The sequence below is a fragment of the Drosophila subobscura genome, chromosome O (assembly GCF_008121235.1).
Source record: "Drosophila subobscura isolate 14011-0131.10 chromosome O, UCBerk_Dsub_1.0, whole genome shotgun sequence".
NCBI classification, from domain to species: domain Eukaryota; kingdom Metazoa; phylum Arthropoda; class Insecta; order Diptera; family Drosophilidae; genus Drosophila; species Drosophila subobscura.
The window spans coordinates 20,405,532-20,430,466 of record NC_048533.1 but is presented as its reverse complement, the minus strand read 5'-3'; the positions used below and the strand labels follow the sequence as shown (position 1 = coordinate 20,430,466).

General features: G+C 44.2%; 2 protein-coding genes across 2 annotated transcripts in view; both read left to right on the top strand.

Moving 5' to 3' along the window:
- The first annotated feature begins 1,138 nt into the window (after positions 1–1,138).
- Positions 1,139–24,935, top strand: part of LOC117898207 (mucin-5AC) — a 44,832-nt gene continuing 21,035 nt past the window's right edge. The window contains exons 1-2 of the mRNA XM_034807428.1: positions 1,139–1,504; positions 4,607–4,947. The gene's annotated coding sequence lies outside the window, so the exon portion shown is untranslated. The remainder of the gene's footprint in view (positions 1,505–4,606; positions 4,948–24,935) is intronic.
- On the top strand, positions 11,060–14,147 carry LOC117898200 (dynein assembly factor 5, axonemal). The gene is made up of 2 exons (XM_034807420.1): positions 11,060–11,134; positions 11,451–14,147. Exon 2 carries the CDS (start codon positions 11,522–11,524, stop codon positions 14,063–14,065), a length of 2,544 nt encoding a protein of 847 aa, XP_034663311.1. The 5' UTR covers positions 11,060–11,134; positions 11,451–11,521; the 3' UTR covers positions 14,066–14,147.

Below are 24,935 nucleotides of genomic sequence, written 5' to 3'. Positions count from 1 at the left end.
TTCAAGGGTCTGCATTGCAAACTTCTGATCAAAATCATAATTCCCCTTGCCAGAGCATAACCAAAGCAAGAGCAACAACCAGCAGAATACGAACTCCACACCAGCCAAGTGCACACTCCCCAAAGCAGCATCCGCCGCCAACTTATTAAAGTATATGTACATATAACTCAATTATAGAGAATTAAAAACAAACTCAGAGACAGAGACACAGACACAGAGACCCCCAGAGCCAGCGACGTCGGCAATTTGCAATGCAAAAAGATACACAGATACAGCCAGAAGAGCATACTTAGAGCGGATAGAAGAGCGAGACAGAGAACGAGAGAGAGAGAGAGAGAGCGGATGAAGAGCTATAGAAAGACAGGAAGGCATGGGAACAATCAAAGCAATAAAACACATTCAGCATTTAATAATCATCGCCCCAAACCAACAAGCAGCGCGGAGTCAGCCTCAAAGATACAAAAGCTCCAAGTCAGCCAGCAACAAGCGTCGGCAGACGGGTCGCGTCGCGTCGCACGGCAGCAACATGTTGCTAAGCAATGAAACGAACTGAACCGAATGGCCAGACGAGCGCCAATTTATGAGATTCCCACACACACGCAAGCACACACACACACACACACACACACACAGAGATACGAGACTCCAACGAGATACAATTAAGCCGTAATGCATATGAAAATTTGTGTTTTATTGCCGTGCGTTATGTTCACGTGCGCGCGGCAACTGTTTGTATCTCTATCTTTCACCAGCTATAAGAGCTATGTGTATTGTATCTGTGTGTTTGTGCTTCTCAGTGTGAGAGTGCGCACCATAATTGTAATTATAGTAATATGTTTTATGATGGTTCCCTCGTTTAGCAACCCCCACAAACACACACACACACAGCAGACAGGGAGACTGACAGACAGAACGACAGCAGTCTGCGTTTGGCCAAAATGTATCTAGATACATAATTGCCACATTCAGTCGTCGTTAAATAGTTGCACGGCGCAGTTCACAGAAGCAGCAGCAGCAACAGCAGCAGAGGCAGCGACAGAGGCAGCGACAGCGACAGCAGCAGCAGCAACACAGTCGTCGTTCTTGTTGTTGGTCGTCATCAACATCATCATCATCATCATCGGTATCGTCATCATCATCAACGTTTGTCGTTGTCGTTGTCGTTTTTCGTGCTTTATAGCGCTCACACTCAGAAGTCGTTCAGAATCGTTGCCATCGTGGTCGTGGTCGGTTTCGGTATCGGATTGTGTGCGTTCTGGCCTGGTCTCTGGTCTGGCTCTTGCTCTGCCTCTACGTTACGCTCGATTCCGTTCGGTTTCGCTACAGATTCGGTTCTGGGCTCTGTTTTGGTTTAGCTGCCGAACGCCGCGCCGCGTACACCGCCGGTATAAAAACCGTTTAGGGGAGAGAATCCAAATGCCCAAAGCGAAAACCCGGTAAACCCCGTTGACCGGGGGTCCAAAAAGTCAAATTCAATTTACGCGCCGGGCTTATTATACTACACGTAATTATAATTATAATTAGGCATGAGGCCATACAAAAGATACGCCAAAAACTAAGTGGGTCTCGGGCGGGGAATGGAACACGGGACTGCGACTGGGACTGGGAACGAGACCCCCTCAGAGCCTGCTATGCCTGCTATCCAAAAGTGTACTATTTTAATTAAGTGTGTGTGTGCCACAACAACAACAACAACAGAAAGCAACAGCAACAGCAATGAGCGGCAGTCACGCATGTGTATCTCTGCAAACGTATCTTGTAGCTGTAGCTCGTATCAGTGTGTGTGTGTGTATCTGTGTGTGCCGCTTTTCGTATCCATTAGTCACACATGAAACTAATTAGCATTTCGTCTGTTTGTTATTGTCGCATTTGCTGGTCAAAGGAATTAGCGCGCGGGCAACAGCAAAAAGCAACGTCAAGCGCCATTAGGCGATATTACACACACACACACACACACAGCCAGACATGAGTGTATTTTCATGTGTGTGTGCCATGTATTTATATCGAACTGGGCTCATTTCTTTTATGATTTTTGCTTGGCATTTCCCATTAAATTGTTGATTTTGTGCGTTGATTCCGTCGGGCAATCAGCAATGAAATTTATAATACGACATCATCCGAGTGGCAGGGCAGGGGCCAGCCCCCATAGCTATAGGAATTTATCAAGTATCACCCCACCACACACACACACACACACAACAATAATTAAGCTGCAAGTGCAGGTACACTGCTGTCCGGGAAAATATTTCAAATGTTACAGCTGTTACGGGAGGGGACACCACTTCTGCCTATTGCCCCGCTAATTGCCCTGCCATGGCACCACCTCTCCACCACTCGCATTTGCTGCTGTTTGCCCACTTTTCGCGCTGTTTTGTTGTGCTACTTTTTGTTGTTGTTTTGTGGCTTTCATTTCATTTTGCTGCTGGTTCGCACGCTCGACACTCGGCTCTTCTCTTGGACAGTTCGGTCTCCGGTCTTCGGCGGCGGGGCAATTTGTCAAAGCGACGCAACACGCTGGCTGACAGGCTACGCAGCCGCACTGCCGCCAATTGATTTTCAATTTATTTTATTTTATATATTTGGCATCTTGCAGATACACACACACAGATACTGCATGCTGCCACACTCGACTTATTCTCATAAATAAATTATGAAGCTGAAATTGTGCACAAAAAAGGCAATTTTCATTTGCACACAAATATTTCAATTACTCAATTAAATTCAGTTGGCAAAAAGGTGTTATAAATAAAGCATTCGATTGAAATCTACCTCCATTTATGTGTGTGTGTGTGTGTTTATTTGCTGTTGTGTGTGTGTGTTTTGGGTTCGTAATTGAAGTCCACTTTATGGCCGGCCGTGTGTTCATTTCCCATTAATTGCGCGCCTGGCCATAAATGCCTGTTCCCCCCTCGCTCATATTAATAATAAATAAGAAACAAAAACAAAAAAAAAGCAAAATGCATAACTATATAATGGTAATCAAAATACAAAACTGCCATTACGGTGCAGCCAGAGTTCAAGTTTTAATTAGCAGTTCGGTTCGGGGTGCACAAAACAAAACAAAATGCTCATAAAACCCTCATAAATACCTCACAAATAAATGAAATAAAACGCTTTGGACGGTACTCACGGCATTCAATGAAATAAAACGCTTATAAAATACATGAAATTAATTTAAAGAAAAAGCATGAAGTGCAGCAACAAAAACAATTAAACAAAAAACCCAATTAATTTTGTAAATGGCAAGCGAAGCAGCCACTAAAAGCAGGCCAACAAGTACTACACGTGTACAGTGTGTGAATTTAGCGAGACAGTAATGCAACAAATATTACAACGGGTTAACAATAATTGCTTAAATAAGTGCTTAAATATTTATAGGAAATAGTTGCAGTAGGAAATCAAAGCGCGGCAGTGCCATTTCTGAGACTAAAATGGGTTTAAAAATAAGATTAACTAAAGATAATGTTTATTAAATCACCAATATGTTGATATTTGACTTAGGACTTATTTACTGTGGATTTTTCATGCTCCATTTGGCATCATTCACGCCTCTTTTAACCCTTGAAACCATTTCAATTCCCAATTCTCAATAAATTCCCTTTTCTCATTCCCGTCGGTATTTCTATCGTATTTTAAAAATCCCACAAATGTCCCATATTCTTCCTACTTTGTGTAAAATTTGCTTACAATGTATTCTAAAACATTAGCCAATTACCATCAAAATATCAAGCAAATTGTCTTTTGATTTGACGTGGCATGTGGCTTAGGCAAATTGCAAGTTTTCACCACAAAAACCACTTTTATTCACTTGTACCACTTGCAACAATTAAAATCTGTTCAATTCTGTATGTCAAATTAAATATTTCGCCACATTTTGAGCGAGTCCGGAGCCAAATTGAAAATGAGCACAAGACAGGGTCGGGTCGCCCATGGCTCATACCACAAAGAAACGTAAATAAATATCAATGTATTTAATTGAATCACAAAAATACAGAGAGAGAAAGAGTGCGGCCAGAGAGGGGGGATGGTAGAAACAATGGGCTGCCAATTATGAAACCAGAACACATTTCAAAATAATTAAAAGTTAAATAAATGAACAACGTGCGGGCCATAACAAAATTGTGCAGCTAATGCCACAGAAAAAAATAAAAATATTAATAACAAGCTACATGAAACCAAAACTGAAAACTGAAACGAAAATACATATGTACATTAAAATTAATTCAAAATGGAAAAGGCAAAACAATAATCAATAATTGTCAATTGCCTGGCTAATGAATTAATTACAATTTCGCTGCCAGCGCGCTCTCTGTGGGAATTTCAAGCGTTTTTTTGCTCCCCCATCATATTGTGTACCCTAACAGAGGGTTCCATGATTTTGTCAGAGATTTCACCATCCATTGGAGCAATCTTTAAGCTCAGTTCAGCAAGGGCATCGCATTATTCGGCCAAGAATTAAATTCATTTTTTTTTCTTTTCTTTTTTGTTCCTTTTTTTTCATTCAAATTTTTGTTGTTTTATACTTTTGTCGCGGCGCAGGCAATTTAATTAGGGAAAGTGGATTAATTTGCAACTCGTTAGACTAATTAAGGATTATAATCAACAGCAGAAGCCGAAGAGCCCAATGCCATACCACACAAAAGCCATCAACAAAAAGTGAACCAAAAAAAAGTAAAGGATATCAAGGAATAGAGGAAAAAAAACCGAAATGAAAACAACTCAAGCAAAATAAAAAGCGGAATATAAAAAACAACAACACAGAAGGTGACCTTTGGAAAAACCCGACAAGAGGCCAAGAGGCCTCCCCCCAACCAACCAACAACTATAAATAGCTATAAAGAAAACCAAAAACGTTCAAAAGAGCAAGTGAAAATCATTTAATTGGATTTCCATTCACCTTGAACCCCCCAACGGGTACTGCCCGCGTGGCCCACTCACAGGTAAGTTCCCCCCTGACTGCCTGACATTATACATAATCTATAAATTACGTACGTACACATTTCCCACTCGGAATCTCCTCGTCACAGCACAGTGACAGGTCAGAGCCGTAGGGCTCACGCTCCAGGACCAGATAAGATGGGACGGACTGGGCCAATGCTTATTTTGTTCATAGAAAGAGACGCCCATATGGTGGAGCGGTGTCCAAAAGTCACCTCAGCGGCATTCAGTGCCTGCAAAATGACTCGCATTGAGCACGTGGACTTGTTTTTATGCGCATAAAAATGGCATCGGATGTGCGGGTTTTCCCAGAATGCTGTCATCCTGATAGACAGCCGTCGATGACCCCCCCGTGGGGGTCAAATGCACTCAAAATCAATTTCAATTAATCAAAGCACACATAATCGTGCATCGATTATCTAATCGTTTCAAGCGAAGCGCGCATCATTTTCTGTGTGAACTTTCGTGAACCCAAAATGATTCACAATCGAACTAAATCAACGTAGAAATTGACGTAGAAAATCTGATAACAAATTGCTGGGCCGATCGAACTAGATAAATTACTTTTCGGGGGGTATTATCTTATCAACACAGATACAAATGGTTATATTCCTGCCATCAAATTAGTTAAATTTCGCCTGTAATCATGCTGTTGACATATAATTAATTTCCATTTCACGATGAGGTTGCGGGTTGGCTCTGCCTCTGCCTCTTCCCTTGCCATTTGGTTTTTGCCTGCGTCGACAGCTATTGATGACTATGGGAAAATTAGCTAACTGAAAACTGTATTTGCTGTATGCCCCCCCCCCCTGGCAGTTTCCCAAGCCCACAAACCCATGTCCAATTAGACAGACAGACGCGCTGACATTTATTATTGGGTTGCAGAAAACATTGCAACGGCAAACTGATGCAACTATTTGGTGTGTAAACAAATGATTGCGGGGCGGTGCATTAATGTAAAAGAAATATCCAAAGCCAACCCCTGTAAAAGGAATCCTGCCCGTCATGATTGCGCACTTATTGTGGTGCGTAAACAAAAGGAGAGTCAATTGCAGTTTCATACATAAAACATAAAGATTGTGGGTAGAATTATGCAATCAAATCGAAGAGCTAGTTAGGCGGAAATTTTCATATTTGGTAAGCGAAATTGGGCAGCTGAAAAGTGCACTTCAGCAGATTTATTAGCGAGAATCTTAAGCATTTACATCTTGAGTAAGTTTGAGCGCTGAAAGATGATAGCTCTGACTTCTGCAGACATTACATCTTCATGTTTTAGCCACCAATTAATGGCAATTTAATCTCTTAATTGACGTACCCATACGTGTATTTCCCCCCCACACGCACAGCGCAAAACTTCAACTTTTGCATGCCCAAAAAATTATACAAAAATAAAAGAAAAACCGCGCTAGCTTACAGTCTATTTTGGTTGCACTGCCAACCCCAAAGTTACATTCCACAGATACGGAATGCCGTCAGATACATAGATAGAGTCGCTGTCTTTGTCAGTGATAATTAACCGTGTGTAAAGATAACAAAAAACGAGTCCAAAAATGCCGCTGCATCTACACTCGTATCTCGTATCTCTTTCGTTTCATATTTAGTGGCTAGCTTTGTGCCAGTCATCTGTGTCTGTCTGTCTGGCTTATTTGCTGGCCTTTAATTGAGTCATGTCATGGGCATTATGCATAATTAAGAGCCAATTTCATACACAGCTAAAGCCCCCGAAAATGGCAGTGCGTTGATATCTAATATCTAATATCGCATATCGCATGGCATGGCATGGCATAGAGTCGTAACAGGTTCGCATTACCAACTGAAATTAATTAAATTGTTACTCAAACTGTTTTCTCTGATTGACTGACAGACGCCTGACACTCGGCTGTGCGGAATGAATGAATGGATTGCCCATGCCATTCCCCTGTACTTGCCATGCCATTCCGTGGTTTGCTTTTTGCTATGCGCATGGAACTGGTCAGTCTGGATCTGCTATATGGAAATGGCAGCTATGCGACTGCACAAACAGAACTCAGGCTGGAAGTGGGACTGGGCCGATTACGCAAATATGTAAATGGTTGGAAAATGAAATGCGAAGGCTGCACAAAACCATTTGCAGCTCCCATTACAAACAATCACAATCACAGTCGCAGGTTGCCTGCATTTTTTTACGCTAATACTCATATGGAAGAAGGAAAAATAATAAACAAATAATCGAAATAATGGGCATAGCTTTTCCGGCTAAACATTTGTTGATTGCATAAACAAAAGTGGAGCACGCTGATTAGGCTGCAGCTTTATGCGATCATCTCACATGTAAATCATATTTTTTCACAGCTAAATAACAAGTGGAATTCAGTGGCTAAGGGTCATTAATATAGGTTCAATATGCTAATGGTTTATTGGAAAAAATACAAGACAAAACGGAACTCACCTTGCTGCTACTTTCTGCCAAAGAAATTCCTCGATAAAATCTGCAAAAAATAAACAGAAAGAAATGTAAAACTTTACATGCAGCAACCAAGATAATTATGTCTGATTATAGAACTTTATGGAACATTTATTAATTCAGCCTGGCCATAATGATTGTTAAGTAGCGCCGAAACCCAAGAAAAAGCGAATAATAAATCGTTGAAATATTAATTTCTTCAGCCGAAAATTACGTATCAATGTGCTGGCAAAAGGAACAGACTTAATTCGTTCATCAGCCGCACATACTTTATTAATTATGAGTTGAACTTTCTTCTGGGGCTGCCACTCAAAGAGCCACAGAAGCAGCCGGGCAAAGGGGTGGCCCGCGGAGAACGAGTTTCGCTCCTCGTGAACGGCACACAGATGATGGCAGACGTGCGATTACAGAGCCTCCGCCACTGATGATGAGTCACGCAATTAAACGGCGCACATTAATATGAAATGCCAACAAGGGGCAAGGCAGGGTCTGGCACTGCGAACGGGGGGAGGGTTGGGGTTGGGGGCTAGCCACTTACACAGCACTTGCTTATATGGCAAAAAGTGTTTTTTTATAGCTGTACGTATTGGCCTGGAAACGTTTTGAGCTGCCAGAGCACCCATTCCAGCACCGTTTCTACTCTCTTTCCTTCTCTCTCTCCTTTTTCTTGTTCTCTCCAAAGCAAAGCCAAGCCATTAGCAACATTTCTAATCAGTGATTCCGAGAAATCGAGACAGAAACATAACAAAATAAAGCATAAAAGAGAAGTCCGCACAACAAGTGGCTCGACATTAGAATACCTAATTGAAAATTGAGTTAAAAGTTAGCTTAGTTCTGAGTTATTTATCGGTTATAAGAAGTGCTTTCTGCAGCCATAATTATCAGTTTTATCTTTATCTATAACACAACTGATAAGTGTGCCATATCTTGAGAGCTGAAGTTTTTTTTCGATTTTTTGTTTGCTTTTATGATGCACCCAAAAATCGTGTCTCCTAGCACAAGTCTCCTATACCCCACAAGTACTCTGTTTATGTAGTAGATATTTAATGACTTGCTACGAGTAGACTCGTAAAACACACTCACACTCGCACTCATTCAATCAACTTCGGGGGGCTTGCGATTGAGTGACGGCGGTTCGTCGACCAGTCCGTCATTCACTTAAGCGGCCAGTTGAATTATAAAACTAATTAGCGTTTACAGTCTCTCCGCTCTCCACTATCCACTCTCCACCATCCACTCTCCACTCTACTCTGCAGTTGGCAATTCAATCAATATCAATTGGTAAATTTGCATTTTGCATGCAGCCAGCCAGCGGCCGCGCCGCTGCTCGACTGTGTAACAAGTCCATTTAAGTGGCTGCCAGCAAGTCGGGTTTCGTTTCGCACACACACACACACTGTGAGCATATCTGCGTCTAATTAATAATTATAACTGTTATAAGCCAGCGCAGCTTTTTGGCTTTATCTGCAAATGCAGTCTGGCGGCTTCCGCACATTTTTTGCAGCCAAAAATGTTATTTTTAATTGAAACGAAACGAAACTCTTTTTTAAGCCTGCTCTGCGTGCTCCACAATTGCTTTCAAAAAGTCAATAAAAAGAGCAAAATACATACAAATATGTACATAAAATGTAAATATGTATGTAAATATGTATGTATGTATTTATGTATATTGTGCCCACTGTTATGTAGAGCTGCAACCTGGGCCCCCGCCATCAAATCAAAATTGAATGAACGTCGGTTTGGCGGCGGTGTCGGCGACTCGGTCCATTACTCTCCCAGTGATTTTGCCAAATGACTTCATTTCATATCAATTAAGTATTGTGCCCGCTGATTGTATCGCTTCGCATCGCTCTCCCGCTCGCTGTGCCCTCAAAAAAAAAGTGCAAATAAGAAAAATAACCCACACACACAGACGCATACATATGCAGCTGTTGCCCTGCAAAAAAAAAATACACACAGAAACGATCCCGCGCAGCCGAACGAACCTGATTCATGCGCTTAATTGCTTTGGAGCGTGTGCCGTGTGTATGAACCTCAGTCGCAGTCCCAGTCCCAGTCGCAGTTCCAGTTCCAGTTCCTCCTCCCCCTCCAACCAACCAGCCAAAAGGTATGAAATCGAATTGTGCACACAAATGGGAGCAACACAAATACACACACACACACACAGTAGACACGTACCTGTATCTGTAGCTGTGCTGGGCTTTCAATAAAAATGACAGCAACAATTTTTGACAGTGGATACAAAAAAAAAACCAACACCAGAGGGGGAAACGCTCATAAAATATGCCGTGGACCTGGGCACGCCAATCTTGCAACAAACAGGGGTCTAAGGGGCACAGACACAAATGGGAATACCGAAAGGGAAATTAAATTGAAAACAACAACAGAACACACAAATTCCGCGCAGGCATTAAATTAAATTCAAAACGTGAAAGATCAACAGATATTTGTAGCCCTACCCTATAGACTATGGATACAGATATGTACATAGATCTAGGGATTATAAAAGTGACACATTCCCATGGGTTGAGTTCGGGATTGCTAACTGCAGATTTACCTAAAGCCAATTGGGGCTTTTGCACACAGAACTTGGTAGGGATTTGTGAACAAACATTCCAAGAAGCGATTAAGAAAGAGTTTCTGGAGTGTATTCTTCCACAAGTTATGCTAGATTTAGATCAGATTTATGGGAGTTTATGGCAGCAAACAAATAGCATGAAATAGTTAATAGTTCCTTCTACAATTACTGAAAATATCGCACTTTTATCACAAGTGTTTCATTTATGTTTTACACTCAACTTCGAGTGGTTAATAAATAGCTTTCTGCAGCATTCAGCTTGCCTTGAAATTCACCTTCTTTTCTCTCTATCCAATAAATAATCATTATAATTATGCATCAGTAGCACTCACAACAATCTCCTGTCTCTAACACAGCCATCAAATCAAATCCACACAGAATAGAACCTCTTCAATGCCCCAATCTATGCCATTTATCGGCGGGATGGCTATGTTCTGGCTTCTTCAACGGGGCACAGCACACACCCATCAATTAACTATTAAAACATAATATCAGCCAGATAAAGATAATGCCCATTGTGCTTATCTCTCTCCAACTCCAACTCCAACTACGGACCCAACCCCAAAAACTCATTTTCTGTGTATTTATTATAGCCGAATATTTTAGTGACCCACAAATGCAATTAAGTTGCGATAAAAATAGACATTTTATGTGATTTCCTACCATCACAAGCCCCCCTGGCAATCAGCTCAATCAGTCAGAGAGTCAGTCAGTCAGTCAGCGGAGCCCACCCTCCAAAAGCCGGTACGCTGCGGCCAATCAATCTTAGATATTGTCGCCGCGCTCTGTTGGGACCCCAATGCTGATAAGAAACGGAACGACATCGCAATTAGATAGTCGCCCGGCCTCAAAGATAAGAAGAGGAGCCGCCGCCGCTGCACAGCTTTTATGGGTCGCCGCTGAGCGGAGCTCATAAAAGAGACGCAGCAACAACCTCAAGAAATTTTCTACAGAAATTTCATTTATAGTTGCCTTAATTAGCTCAGCAAATAAACGATCAAAGTGGAACAACTCAAACAAGCTTTCAAACTGCGCGCCCAAGCAATGTCTTTACAACACTGCACGGCCAGCCAATATGCGAATATTTTGCAGCACTAAGCCACAGCTGTTGCCACGGTCACCACGCGCGAGTCTCAAAGTAAACAAAGTAAAAATGCAAGAAATTGGCTAGAAATGTAAGTAAAAGTGTTTGTTAACCAAAATATAGTAGCTGCTGGTCTTAGTGTGTGTAGCAGCAAGTGGAAAGTAGTGGAATTAACGCTAAAACAAGTAAATAAACAACAAAAGGAAGGGCTCGCCGCAAGCAAAGAGCGGGCACACAAGTGGCGCTGATTTGGGCACCAAAGTTGTAAGCCAATTGATCTGCCAAAGGTTCAGGGAACTATCAGGCATAAAAAAGGTGGCTTTTGTTTGTTTTTTATCGGTTATCTAGCTGCCCGTATTCATAGCAACCTTTGCTAACGCCTTCTCCCATCATTTCTCATTTTACAGCAGTCTAAGCTGGGCTAACAGTTGCGAGTTGAGTTTTTGTTCAACAAAAGAAATAAATTAACAGCCAAAAAATGTCGCAAATTAGCAAAGAAGAAATCGAGGAAAAGACAAAAACCGCCTGCAAGGAGCTGGAGTCCACGGATCGTGCACACAAGACAAAGATCCTGAAGGAAATGCTCGCCTGGGTGGAGAGCTGCAACGATGAGGGAAACACAGAGCTGCTGGCTGAATACTTTGATCGTTTGTATCTGCATCTGCTGAAGTGCTATCACGATCGTTTCGAGAGCGTGCGCGATGGGGCTGTGCGCCTGGTGGACGCCTACCTGGAGCGCCTTCCGCCGATGGACTTCAATCTGCTGAATGTGGTGTCCACGCTGACGGAGCGCATGGGCCAGGCCGAGACGGTGGAGCCCAGCGAGGAGATTCGTCTCCTGTACATTGGGCAACTGCATTTGATGGTGCGCAAGTACGCGAAAATGGGCAACGTGGGCGTCTTCCGTGAGTGCTACAATCTGCTGGTGAAAGTGTTGAACAAGGCCATCCGTGATGAGTATCCCGTGGTGCAGCGCGAGGCTTGCACCACACTGGTGGCACTCTGTGGCGTGGCCGAGACTGCGGAGCTGCGGCCGTACACCGAACAGCTGGCTGTGGCGCTGTATGGAATGCTCAACCACAAGCACGCTCCAGCGCGCATCTCAGCGGTGGAGGCACTCGGGCGTCTCAGCCTGCACATGGATGCCAGCGCGGAGAGCATGCGCCGGCTGTTTGGTGAGGTGTCGCCACTCCTCATGGACCGCATGCCGCTGGTGCGTCGCGAGGTGGGCCTGATGGGTGTCCTTATGCTGATGGATCTGCTCGATCGTTACTCCTTCTTCGAGCGCATTCTGCCGCTGGTGCTGTGCTGCCTCAAGGACGACTCCCCGGAAGTGCGCAGCCACATCCTGCCGCTGTGGGTCAAGTGCGGCAAGCAGTATTACGACGAGAACGAAGCGGAGTTGTCGCAGCAGGAGATCAGCGATCTGCCAGTGGATAACTACCCCAAGGATGTCAAGCGCCCAACGATCGGGTGTCGTGGCTTGGTGCAGCGTTCGCTGCGTTTGCTGACTCTCATCACACGCGAAACGACCGACTGGAAGGACAATGTTCGCCTGCACTCGCTGAAGCTGCTCTACCAGTTTGTGGTGCACGCGGAGGCGGCCATGACGGCCAAGTTCTATGAGATTTATCCGGATGTGTCGCATGCCTGCTGCGATGCCGTGGCAGAGGTCAGTGCGGAGGCTGCCAAGGTGGCCGATCTGATGGGCCGTCTGCTCTGCTACGATGCGTGGATCGAGCATGGCTTCGATGGATTGCAGCGCAATGCTCGGGAGTCCTACATGAAGTGTTTCTACTACATGTTCACCGCCTCGAATGGTGCCAGCTACGAGCATCTCATTCGCTTGGGCAAGCTGCTGCGGGACACCGAATACTCGCACACCCTGAAGCCGGGCTTTCAGCTGTTCATCCTCAAGCTGCTGGACACCATGCTGGACAAGTCGCTGGAGGTGACAGCCACACAGGAGGAGCTGCAGACGCTCTACGAGAGCGTCTATGTCGTGGGCATCAAGGTCATGGCTTTGGGCTACTCCTTGAACAGCGACAATTCCGACTTGAATGTGGGTCAAAGGGTCTTGGAGCGCGTTGCACAGTTCCTGGACTTGACGTTGGACCAGCTGCATGAGCGCTGCTTTCACCTGGCACTGGCGGACGTGCAGAATCTGGATGCTGCGCTGGAGGATAATGTCGAGCCCGTGCTGCTGCTGGACGGACTCATCAACATCGGACATTTGCGTCGCTCCTATCTGAAGCTGCTCATCGAACGCGTGAAGATTGTCTTTGAATATTGTTCCGCGAATGCGCAGATTCGCATCTTTAGCAGCCTCTCGATGGCCGCGCTGCACTGGTCCAGCACAATGCTGCCCGCTGAGGATAAGGACACTCCCAGCATGTTGAAAACCTTCGTCACGGACATAGTCGAACCCTATTTGACGTGGAAAGCGGGCGCCAATGCCGAATCCATGCGCACCCTGGCCATGGCCACGCTCTGTGCGCTCTCACAGAGCGCTCCGGAGGCTGTGCTCGAGGTTCTGCCCTCGCTGGTCAAGCATATGCCCAGCCTGCTCGAAGATCGCAACTCGAGCACTCGCAATTATGCCATCAAAACGGTGCACTACTTCCGTAACTTGAGCGTGGAGGAGCTGAAGCCACTGGCCTATGCCACAATGCAGCGCATGGACGATCCCTCGGCGGGCATTCGCTCAATGGCCGCGCTGGCCGTGAGCAAGCTGTCGCCCGTCTTCCAGGGCGACTCCGAAGAGGACATTCAACACCAGCACGAAGTCTGGGATACATTTATTAAGCGTTCGATGGATTTGTTGCTGCTCTATCACGAGAGCCCCGAAAAGGACATCAAGAAGGCGGCAGAGCTGAGCCTCGAGAATCTGGCCATAGACCACCCCGAGGCCTGGACGGAACGCTGCCAGCACGCCCTGAACATGTCCCATAAGCAGGATGAGCTGCTGAAACTCTACGAAAAGCTGAGCATCAACAAGGTGCCGCTGCAGCCCAAGAACTGAATTCCAATTTTCTTTTTTTTTGATTAATTTCCTTTGCTTTAATTCATGTTAATTATTTATTGTACACTTTTTGGTCCAAACTGTTCGATGCTGAGCACCAAAAAAGTGTAAACAAAAATTGCATCAAGTAAATTTTCGACACACAAAAAATTTGTTTATTTTGGCACGGAATCGGCAGCGGAATCGTTTGATGCTGCATGCAGGCGGAGGCGTGCGTCTTCATTAGGCCAAAAAGGCATCAAAAGAGAGCACATCATACGGACACAAAATTGGGTTAAAATCTTTATAAATACGGCAAGAGTCTATGCACATTTTTAGGCCATTTTGGCTACCAAATCCCTCACGATTCCAAGGGATTAATGGGCAGAGTCCAACCCAACCAACTTGTTCTGGGCAACCTACAAGCCGCGGGCGCTAATTAGCCAACTTGCACCGCCAGGCTGGTGCTCTGGCACGCCCCGCCAATGTCAACAGCAGAAACAATTAAGTGTTGGCCAGACAGCAAGGATGGGTGGGGTTTCAGTATAACTTCTGGCAGGGGAATATTTATAGGCAAATGTTGCATAACTTTGTGCGCTCATCAAACTGGCAAAACTGAAGCCACATTTGATTGGTTTTATTTCTGTTCTCCAGCAAATTCGACCCAATTTCTGTTTGCCGCCAAAAACTAATTTGTGTGTCGCTACGAGTACCGAGTATGTAGCCCCGGAAAAGTTTGCACACTGCATTAAAACAATTTGTCAAATTAGGCAAAATGTACAAGTTTCTAATTAAAATACACAGACACGCTGGCACACACATGGATACAGCACACACAGCGAAAGAGATACTCAGCTGGCGCCATTTGAAATGAGTAGCTCCATCTCTCTCTCTCTCTCTCAGTCTCTCCCTCTTTTGGCGCACTTAATTGCTGGCAAATAAGCGGCAAAAGCTTTTTACAGGGTGCTCAGAAAGCAGTGCAGGTATATTGGGTGTCGTGTGGGTTAGCGTGAAATAAGATTTACTTAGATGTACATATTTGGAGATAGATTAATTTGCGCTCGATATGTGCAGCTTCTTTAACACATTTAATACGTTTTAGTGCCCACAAATTTGGAGGATAAATAGTTGAATCTTAAGCATATTTAAAATCTACAAAAACATTTTTATTGCCCATAATTTTGTGCATAAATGACTGAATACAATCCATGATTGTTTATTATATATTGCAAGATCCCTGCAAATATTTACGCTGTAATTTTGCATCCTTTTTCCGTACATTTCATACATTTTACTCATTTTAACTTCTTTATTGTTACTTCATCTAGAAAACCAGTTTTGTTACCCACAATTTTATAAATAAACAGCTCGAAACGATCCACAATTGGGTAAAATTTATGGGAAACATCCCTGCAAATGTATACGCTGTTAATTTTCATCCTTTTTCCTTACTTTTCATAATTTTTACTCCTTTTGAATTTTGCAGTAAAGTAGCTCGAAACGATCCAGAATCTGATAATAATTATGTCAAAAATCTCTGTAAATATATACGCTGCATAATTTTCCACTTTTCCCACCATTTTTTCTCAATTTTTTCGTACTTATTTTAACTTTAAAAAGGTTATTTAGGGTATTCCTTTAGTCGCGCAACCAAACTCTGCGCAGACAGCGCGCGAGTGGTGTACATGTGTGTCTGTGTGTGTGCTTACGTGTTTGTTTGCATGTTCGCCCACATAAAATGACTAACTGTAAATAACTGTAACATGTAAGAAGCTGCTGCCTCTTTTGCTGATTTGTTGCTGCTGCTGCTGCGGCTGTGCAGTTAATTAATTTTCGCCAGGGCCAATTATTATTAAATATTTTAGCAATTAGAGAGAGGATTCTGCTGCTGCCACGAATTCCAGGACATATTCAAAAAATAAACACAAAGTCGACTGGGGGAAGTCGAGGACTCTCCTCATTGTTATGGCAAAAGCACATTTAACTAATTATGCCAAAACGAACTTCGGGCTTCAAAGACGGCGCAGAAAATAAGATAGAGGGAATATAAGAGTGGCTCCCCGACACACCCGCACACCCGCACAACCCCCACCGACGTCAGTTGTCAGTTTAATTAATCCTTTTCAGAGCCAGCCAAAGCAGCTGCAGCAGCAGCAGCAGCAGCAGCACACGGCAAATAAACAGTTATAAATAGCAAGGCAAGAGGCCAAGGACCAAGGAGCAGAAGCTGGAGCCGAAGCTGAAGCACAACCCACAGCCGGACGACTGTGGCGTACAAATTAAATGCTACATTCAATGCCATTTGGAAATCATTTCGAGCCGAACCCCAGTTTCATTTGGGGTCGAGCTTGGGTCTCGGGTTCGGCTTCGGGCTTGGGTTTGGGCTTGGGTCTGTCTGAAGGACGCACAAAAGTTGCCAGAGAGCGACAGAGTCCGCCCGACTTCAGCCGCAATTGAATTTCATTGGACTGACCAGAAAAGAGCTCAAAAGAAAAACAAGAAAAGGTGGAGCCAGCTTGGGGTATGATGAAGTCAAAGATACTCATTGGAGATTGCTCACAGATAGAGGAAATGTTCATTAAATCTTCTGCAGATTTTTTTGAGTAATAAAAATATATATAAAGCTGCGACTGATCCGATACTTAAGGTTTCAAATAAATTACTTCACAAAGTGAAATATTTAGCATGCATACAAAATATGTTTTTTTTTCTTCTCTGCTCTCAAATGTTGCCCTAAATTCTAATACCCTCTGATGAAATAAGCCACCGCCTGACCTGGCCCTTCCATGGCTTTCATTTTTCGTATTTTCGCTCTTTCCTTTCTGCTCGTTGGCTTGCAATTTGAAAATTACTTTCATTACGTTTAAAAGTTCATTAAATTTTCACATCACGAGAACTTATTTTCGGCGTGGCATTTCATTAGGCTTCAGCCTCGGATTCAGCTACAGCTTCAGTCCAATTTCCATTTTCCATTTTGGGCATTTTATTTGCTGTCGCAGCTGTCCTGTGCGCTACATATTTATCCACTTGGCTGGCAACGGCCGAAAAGTCAGTTGAAAAAATAGAACAAAAAATGAAACTAAAATTGAGTCTTTGGCCACACAAATCGTTGACCTATTTTGGGCTGACCCGTGGCCATACGATATTTCGGTTATATTTGGCTGAGCTTCAAGGATATGACAGCGTTCACTAATTCAGATACTTTTCGCTCTTTGGTTGCAGGCGGGCAGAGACTTTCCCTCGCGTTATGCAAGTGGAAATGGAATCAAATGGGGGATGGCCTGGATGGATGGGGGATGGGGGATGGGCGATGCTGGGCTGGCCTGGATGTAAATGAAATGAGTTGACGTAACAATTAATCCACTGCCATGGCAACGGCAGGCACTCTTGTCTTGTGTAACAGTATCCTGTGTCCTGGGCCCAAAACGTGCTACCAATAAAACATCCCCCAACGATGATGAGCGATAATTAAATGCGGCCGTCTGCCGTCTCGTGTTCTCTTCCACCTTTGCCTTTGCCTTTCCTCTCATTTACCCCAAAAAAACTTTGAGTAGAACTCGGCGCAATTAGGATGCTGGCTGCCCACTAATACAAATGCTCCTGACTGTCCTTGTCGCTGCCTCAAAGTCTACTCCGAAGTGGAGGAGTTCGCTTCATTTGCTTATTTCCACTTAAATGCTTAATTATAATTGAGTTTTATATAAGGGGCAGACTGAAGAGAAATTGTCTCTCCAAAAGGAGCAGCAAGGAGCAACGTGGAGCAGTGGCTTCCTGGCAGCAGCGTACTTGAAATTAAATACAAATAATCTTTTGACTCCTTTTCTCCCCCTGCTCTGCGCGCGACTCTTAAAAGGGTTTTTTTTTGGGTCCGCGGACTCTGCTCCCATTTGGCGTTGTTTTAATTACGTCTTAATGCCAACGCTTAAGCGGGCCCCCAGTCCGCTGAGCAAAATAAGGTTCAATGCCTTTCAATGCCCGCGCTGTGCGTATCAATTCAGCGTTAATTGCTCCTCTCTGTGAATGCCAAACGAGCTGGGGCAATCGGATAAACTGGAATGGTGCGAATGCCAGGTTTTTATTGATTTTTGTCCAGCCAACAGATGAGTAGAGAGTGCAAAAGGGTACCATGGGAATCACTCAATTACGCGAAGATTTGCCAAAACGTTTTGTAAATGTTTAAAGGGAATTTTGTAAATCAAAAAGAGTAATTAGAAACAATCAAACTCCGCCTTGATTGATAGAAGATTTTCTGCAACAGTATTTGCTTGGCTTTATGCTGCTTTTACCCACTGTACTTTATTCCGCCTAATTATGAGCATCTTGCCAGACAATGCTGTAGGAGTGACTAGCTCTGAGGGGTGGCAGCCAGACATGGAGTGCCCTGCCGCCACTCACTTGAGCTCGACTTTGACTCTCTCTCCTACCCGATCCCGTCCCCGTCCCCGTCCCGTCCCTGGCTATGTATCATTATTATGATGCCGTTGCCGATGCCTGCAAGTGTTTATTTTTGGCAGCCAGCAGTTCGGGATTCAGGAGACAGCAGGCAGGCAGGCAGCGCCAGCCCAGCCCAGCAGTTTTTGTTAATGTTCGCATTAATGTTGTCATACTGTTTGGCTCTCATTACGGTCGTTTCGGCTCGAGTCGGGGGTTGGAGAGAGACGGAGATGGAGATGGAGATGGATGGCAGCGAGACTGCGAGAGGCTGAGCGATGGCAGCGCAGCGTTTGCTGGCATTAATTAAGCATGTTTGACTGTGAATGTCAACAGCAGAAATTTGCCGTTACTTATGTGTGCCTGTGTGTGCGCTCCTGTGTGTGTGCGTTGACAGGCTGCTGTTGGGCTGACTGACTGGTGGCAAGGGGGCGTGACAACTGGCTGACTGCACGGACTGTATCTTCCTCCTGGCCCTATCGGACACGCGCTCAACGTAATTAAGTGACGCAAGTCAATTTATTTTGCAATTAATCATTAATTTATGCGCACGGGAAGCGTATAATTGACTCATATTTCAGCTACAGAGTTATCATATTTCGATGTGCACACGGAAATGTCTACAAAAGGAAGTAATGCGCAGATCCTGACACTTATTTGGCAGTAAAACCTGAGCTAAAACTACTTTTAATCGAAGCAAACCCAAACAGCAGCGAAAATTGCAGGCAAAAAAATATGCATATAAAATATTTAACATAAATTTTGCGCTAATTGAAATGATTGAAAACAGCAAGGAATGTCGGATAAAAATGCGCAATGCAAAGTTGAACATTTTCGAACATAATTAAGCTGTTGTTTTTTTGCATATTTAACGATGGATTTGATGGATTGATGAAACTGATGGACTGATGGATGTACTGCCAGCTGTACTGTGTAACTGTAACTGTAACTGCACTAAATAATCGATGGCATCTGGGCAATATTGCATTAATTTAAAACATTTCCATTCCATTTTGACAATTAAGAACGATCCACGAGCGAAAGCCCCCTGCAATCTGGTTGGGGATTTCTGTTGCTGCCGCCGACATGTGGCACAATTAAACGTCAATTAGTGGGGGGAGGTTCAACGACCTTTGACCCAGTTTTGCATGCAAAAGAAACGCTGAAACGCTTGCGTATGAGCGCATGTGTAGTGGAATCAAAGGAAAAATTATAATAATGGCTGGGCAGAGGAACAGGCCACTCTGTCGCGCACTCATTTAAAAGATCATCAATCATAGGCTGTTAGTTAATTGCTCGGCCTTCTCCCTCGCACCCGCTCTTTCCCCACTTTGTGCGCACAAAAGGAGCGGCTAATGGCCCAGGCCCAAAAAAGAAACGAAAACGTTTAGCGAATAGAGAAGAGGAATGCCGCCGCGTCAAAGGCAAATTAAAAAATATAACAAAAATAAAGCTTAAGCACGCCAACTTTTGGCCAACTTTGGCCCAAAAGTTCAAGTGAAATAAGCCATGACAAGCTGCCCCACCCACCCACACAGCCTTGGCTTCAGCCACTCAAGGATCTTGCGGCCGTAAAATAATAAAAAGAAAAAGAATAAGAAAAAGCGAAAGCTTTAAAAGCAAAATTGCCTCAAAGTTTTGACTTATTCCGGCGTAGCACTTACAGCCAGAATCGAAGAAGAAAATTGAAGAGAATTACGACAGGAAACATTTCAAACGGAAATGAGCCCCAGCCCCACGGTATTTCCGGCACAGCGGCAGAGAGACATAATTAGCTGACATTTCCAAAATACAAAATACATTTTGGCTGATGTTCGCCTGTCGCTAGCATTCCCAGACTATAATGAGATAAGACTCTTCGCTCAACAGTTGTCCAACCTTTAGCTGTCAGTTCAAATCAGAAGATGCCTCACTGCCTGCTAACCTTTTCAGACTGCGATAAAAACACAGACAGGGAAGGAACAGCTCAGCGGCAGGGCCACCCTTCCATATCAGGCAAAAATAGCTTCAAAATTGCGCAGCATTTATAATCTGTGTTCTGTCTTTGATTTATATAACGATTTCCGCTCAAACCACGAATGGCTCTTGGCTGTACGATTATATGGAGCCAAGCCACCCTACCCTGCCCTACCCTGCCCTACCCTTGCCAAACGCTGACTGCTTTATATGCTGACTTGACAATAATGGCACAAACACATCTCACATCGCACAGAACGTGCCACTGGCATTGGCTTTAGCTTTGGCTCTGGCTCCTTTTCCGCTACACACACACACACAGAGACACACAGTTATCGACTTGGCCTGGCCATGGCAGCACAATGACATGAATTCAATATAATAAATAAAATATAATGCTGTCAATAAAAATAAATAAATATAACATCAGCAGCAGCCCAAGCAGCGGAGCAAGCAGCGGAGCAAGCAGTGAAAGCAGCGCAAGCAGTGCCAAAGTTTAAGAATTCTCTGGGGGAATTGTGTGGATTGAAGAGCTTAAATTGTGTGCTCGAAATAGCTTTGTAATGTTTGTTTGCTACACGGATTGTAGCACTGGGAGAAGTACTTTTGTTTGAGCAAACCCAAGGAAATATTTTACTCGTTTGCACGAATCAATAATCACATAAATGGGCCAATCAGCAACCACTCCAACAACAATCAACTCTCTCAATTGCAACATGTGAACTAAAACATTTGCTAAATTGCAAAAACTGCCATTTAAATAGAAGCAAACCGAGCTATAGATAAACCTTTCTGCTCTGAGAAACTGTATGGCCAAGTCCCAGCTGCGGGACCATCGAAAAGGAAGCACTTAAGCCATCAACACAACCCTCAATCGTTAAATAAAACATTGGCCAAATTGCAAGTTTTCGATTCGTTTCGATTCGATTCCTTCAATCGAATGTTTCCTTCCTTACCAATTTTCACACAACCAACCCACCCACAGACACAGACACAGACACACACTCGACAATCGTTTTCAACAATTTATGATTTATTTATGCAGCCCAGGTTCGCTGGCATTCGAACCCGACCCGACCCGAACCGACCGACTTTTGTTTACCAGAACACAGTTTGAAATGTGGGTAGAAAAATGGGGTAAAAAAAAAAGAATTTACCAAACCAAGTTGGCAGCTCAAAGAAGACTGCTTGACAGACGAAAACAATAATAATAATCGAGTTGCTGCGACATTTAAGGAAACATTTAAGGCAATTTCTCCCACCCCATCATGTTATCCTTGCCTTTTCTTCTCTCCCTTTTGGAGCTGTCAAATGTTTTTAAGCACTTCCCTTACCGTTTTAAGCTAATTCAATTTAATTCAATTGATTTTTGACTGTCGTTCGAGCAGTTTGTTTTCCAATTTGAACTGGTGAAAAAATAATTAATTTTCGTTGTAAACAATTCGTTGGGAATAATCCTAGTGCTTGGAGTGTTTTTGTTTTTTGGTTTTTTTGTGCTAAAATTTCACTAAAAACTAATTAAGAAAAAGTGCAAAAAGTGTAAGTACAACAATTAAAGTTAGAGCGTAGTTTTCCGACAAGTCTCTGCGGCTTGGGGTTAATGTAAATTCATTTAAAATTGCTGCAAGGTCCTCCCACCTGAATCAGGCTGTCGATATTGCCACGTAAAGGCTGCTCCCCGGGGAGTGTGTGTTACTCGTATGTGTGTGTGTGTGTGTGTGTGTCACGGCAATTTAATTAGCGAGCACATAACTCTGATGAAATATTCAGCGAGTTTCCCGGCAAAATATGCGCACAGCAGAGCAGAGCTTTGCCTTGGGTTCGTTCGTTGGTTGCTTGTCAGCCGCCCCTGCAGCCATGGGAATACCTCCTGTAGGTGTATGTTGTGTGTGTGTGCACATTTTTCGTTTGGCAATTCATTAGAACACCTCATAAAAATCAATTAGCGGCATATTTCAGACCCGCATGCCCCCCCAAACGTTCCCCTGGGTCAAAAATTCTTCAAGTGGCTTGCGGCTGTTGCTGTTGCTGTTGCTGCTGCTTCTGCTGCTGCTGCTCTATGGACGATTAGCCGGAAGCTTTGATGTCTCACATCGAAAAGCTCCACGGCAGGCACACATACATAAACGTACATGTACAACACAGGCATAAAGCCATACTTTATAAAGTTGACAAGGCTCAAAAATGATGACTCACAAAATGAAGCAAGCAGTTAGGTCTGGGGCAAGTTACAGCTCTAATTAGGGATGTGCACATCGTGACACGCACAAGGCTGTGTGGCGCTTTTGGCACGAAAATTAGGAGAATATTAGAAAAGGTTTTTGATAGTTAAATTAAATGTTTCGTGGATAATTATAGATACACTTACAGATTCACTTAAAAATTAATTAAAAAACAATCGAAAAATAATCACCTAAATCATAATTAAAATCATAATAGGCCTTGATTTTTCACGCTGTCAATAAATTTGTGACTGTCTAAATATGTATCTTTAAAAATACAATGAAATTTCATGAATAAGTGGCCCAAAGCAAAGAGATTCCAAATCATTTTCTTCCTTCTTGCTGGACATTCTTTTTCGTGCCCATTCCTGCCTCCGTGTTCGTCCGTGTCCTCATTCATTTCCGGCCCATCTCCAACTCAAGTGGCAACTCAAAACGCAAATATGAATGACGAATTACACACTTTAACTGCCAGGCTGACAGCACTCACTTGCCCAAACAGCACCACACAGCAGCAGCACCACACTCAAGCGAGGACACAGGGAAAAATAACAGTAAAATAAGAGAGAATGCAGACAAGCAGCAAGACGAGTAGGAGGAGCAAAGACTGCGACGAACGCAGGCACATTAAATTATGCTGACAAGGCAGAACGGACAGGGCAGGGCAGAGCTCTGGCAGCGACTGTCACGAGGAGGAAGGCAGAAGCTGTGCCATGGTTAGGTGTAGCGCCAAGAGACAAAACTTGGCGGGCAAAATCAGCCACAGTTAACGTCAAAGCTAACACATGGCCAGGCCAAGAGACCAAACGCAGAGATGGCAAAAAGCTGAAAGCAAAGACGAGAACGACGAGCAGCAGCAGGACGAATTTGATGGAATGGCAGGGTTTGGGTATGGGTTGACTGACTGTAAGGTTGGACCCCGGACACACACACACACACATACACACTGACAAAAAGCAGCCGTGGGCCAAATGAAGCACAGACCCTGATGATGATGATGCGGATGATGATGATGATTCGGGCGAGTGGCTTGTTAAAATTCCAGCAAAACGTCAGACAAGCAGTCACCCTGCTGCTTACACTGCTTTACACTGCTTCTCCCCTGTGGAATGTGTGAGTGTGTGCGCTGCTTGCTGTGTTGTTGTCAATGCAATAAAATGAAAATGAAATAAAATAGACAAAATGGTGGCAAGCAGACAGACGGGCAGACGGAGAGGACAGCCAAAAGCCTTGAGGCCAAATTTGGGTGGCTAAAAGTTGCCAAAAAAAAATGCCCAAAATGTAGACTATCCCCTGATAAGCGAAATATAAGCTCATGTGCGAGCAGGAGGATAAACCAGGAGCGGAGTTACAGGTAGAAAGGGTTTGGGGCTACACTGATGCACATCGTAATAGGTGCCCCAAGCGGTTGCAACTATCTTTGATTGCAGTGCAGAAAACACAATTGAGGTGCGGAATGACAACAATTAACTTGCAAAAGCTGACAAATTAAGGGCTTGCTGGGTTTAGCTTTATCAAGAGCTAACCGCACAGACCATTGCTGCTTCTGTATTCCATCCTATTATCTCCGCTATGAGACACATTCCCCCCCCCAAAGCCCGCTCCTGCCTGGCACATGGGAGTCCGGGGCTAACAGAACTTAAATGCCATTAGCCCTCGTCCTGGCACTCGACACTTGGGTCCTGCCACACGGACATCGGGGGCACGAAGCAGGCAAAAGCGTGCCAGGTAACTAATACACACACTTACACAGAACTAAGCTACTGTACGTGCCCCACACAGCAGCAGCACAGCACAGACGGGACGCGACGGGATGGGCGCACTCTTTTTGGCCCACACACGACTCCCTCTCTCGCTCTCGCTCTCTCTTTATATCCAGCTCACTCCCCCCCACATGACTCTGTCTCTCTCTCACTCTCTCTGTCTGTGTTCGGTGTGCGGGGTGCAGCTGCCAAGGCAATTGAAATAACTTCTTCCGCTTGCCTGCCCCGCTTCCGCTGCTTGAATTTGTCCCCCAAAGCAGCCACCCACCTCTCACTCCCACTCTCCACCTCATCATCGTTTTGGAAAAGCTCAACAGACTTGAATTGGCATTTTGCTCTTGCCTTTTGCCATTTATTTCCTTTTATTTGGCTTTAAGTGATTTGGCATGGCCTTGGCCACATGTTGCCAGCAACATGCAGCCAGCTCTCTTCACAAAAGATGTTGCGAGAGAAATTTGTCGCTCACTGTGTGTGTGTGTGTGTGTGGATGTTGCTTCGTTTCCATGGCCTCTGCCTGCT

What these genes read in the sequence shown, in the direction of transcription:
- LOC117898200 (XM_034807420.1), top strand. Translation starts at nt 11,522, where the DNA reads ATGTCGCAAATTAGCAAAGAAGAAATCGAGGAAAAGACAAAAACCGCC.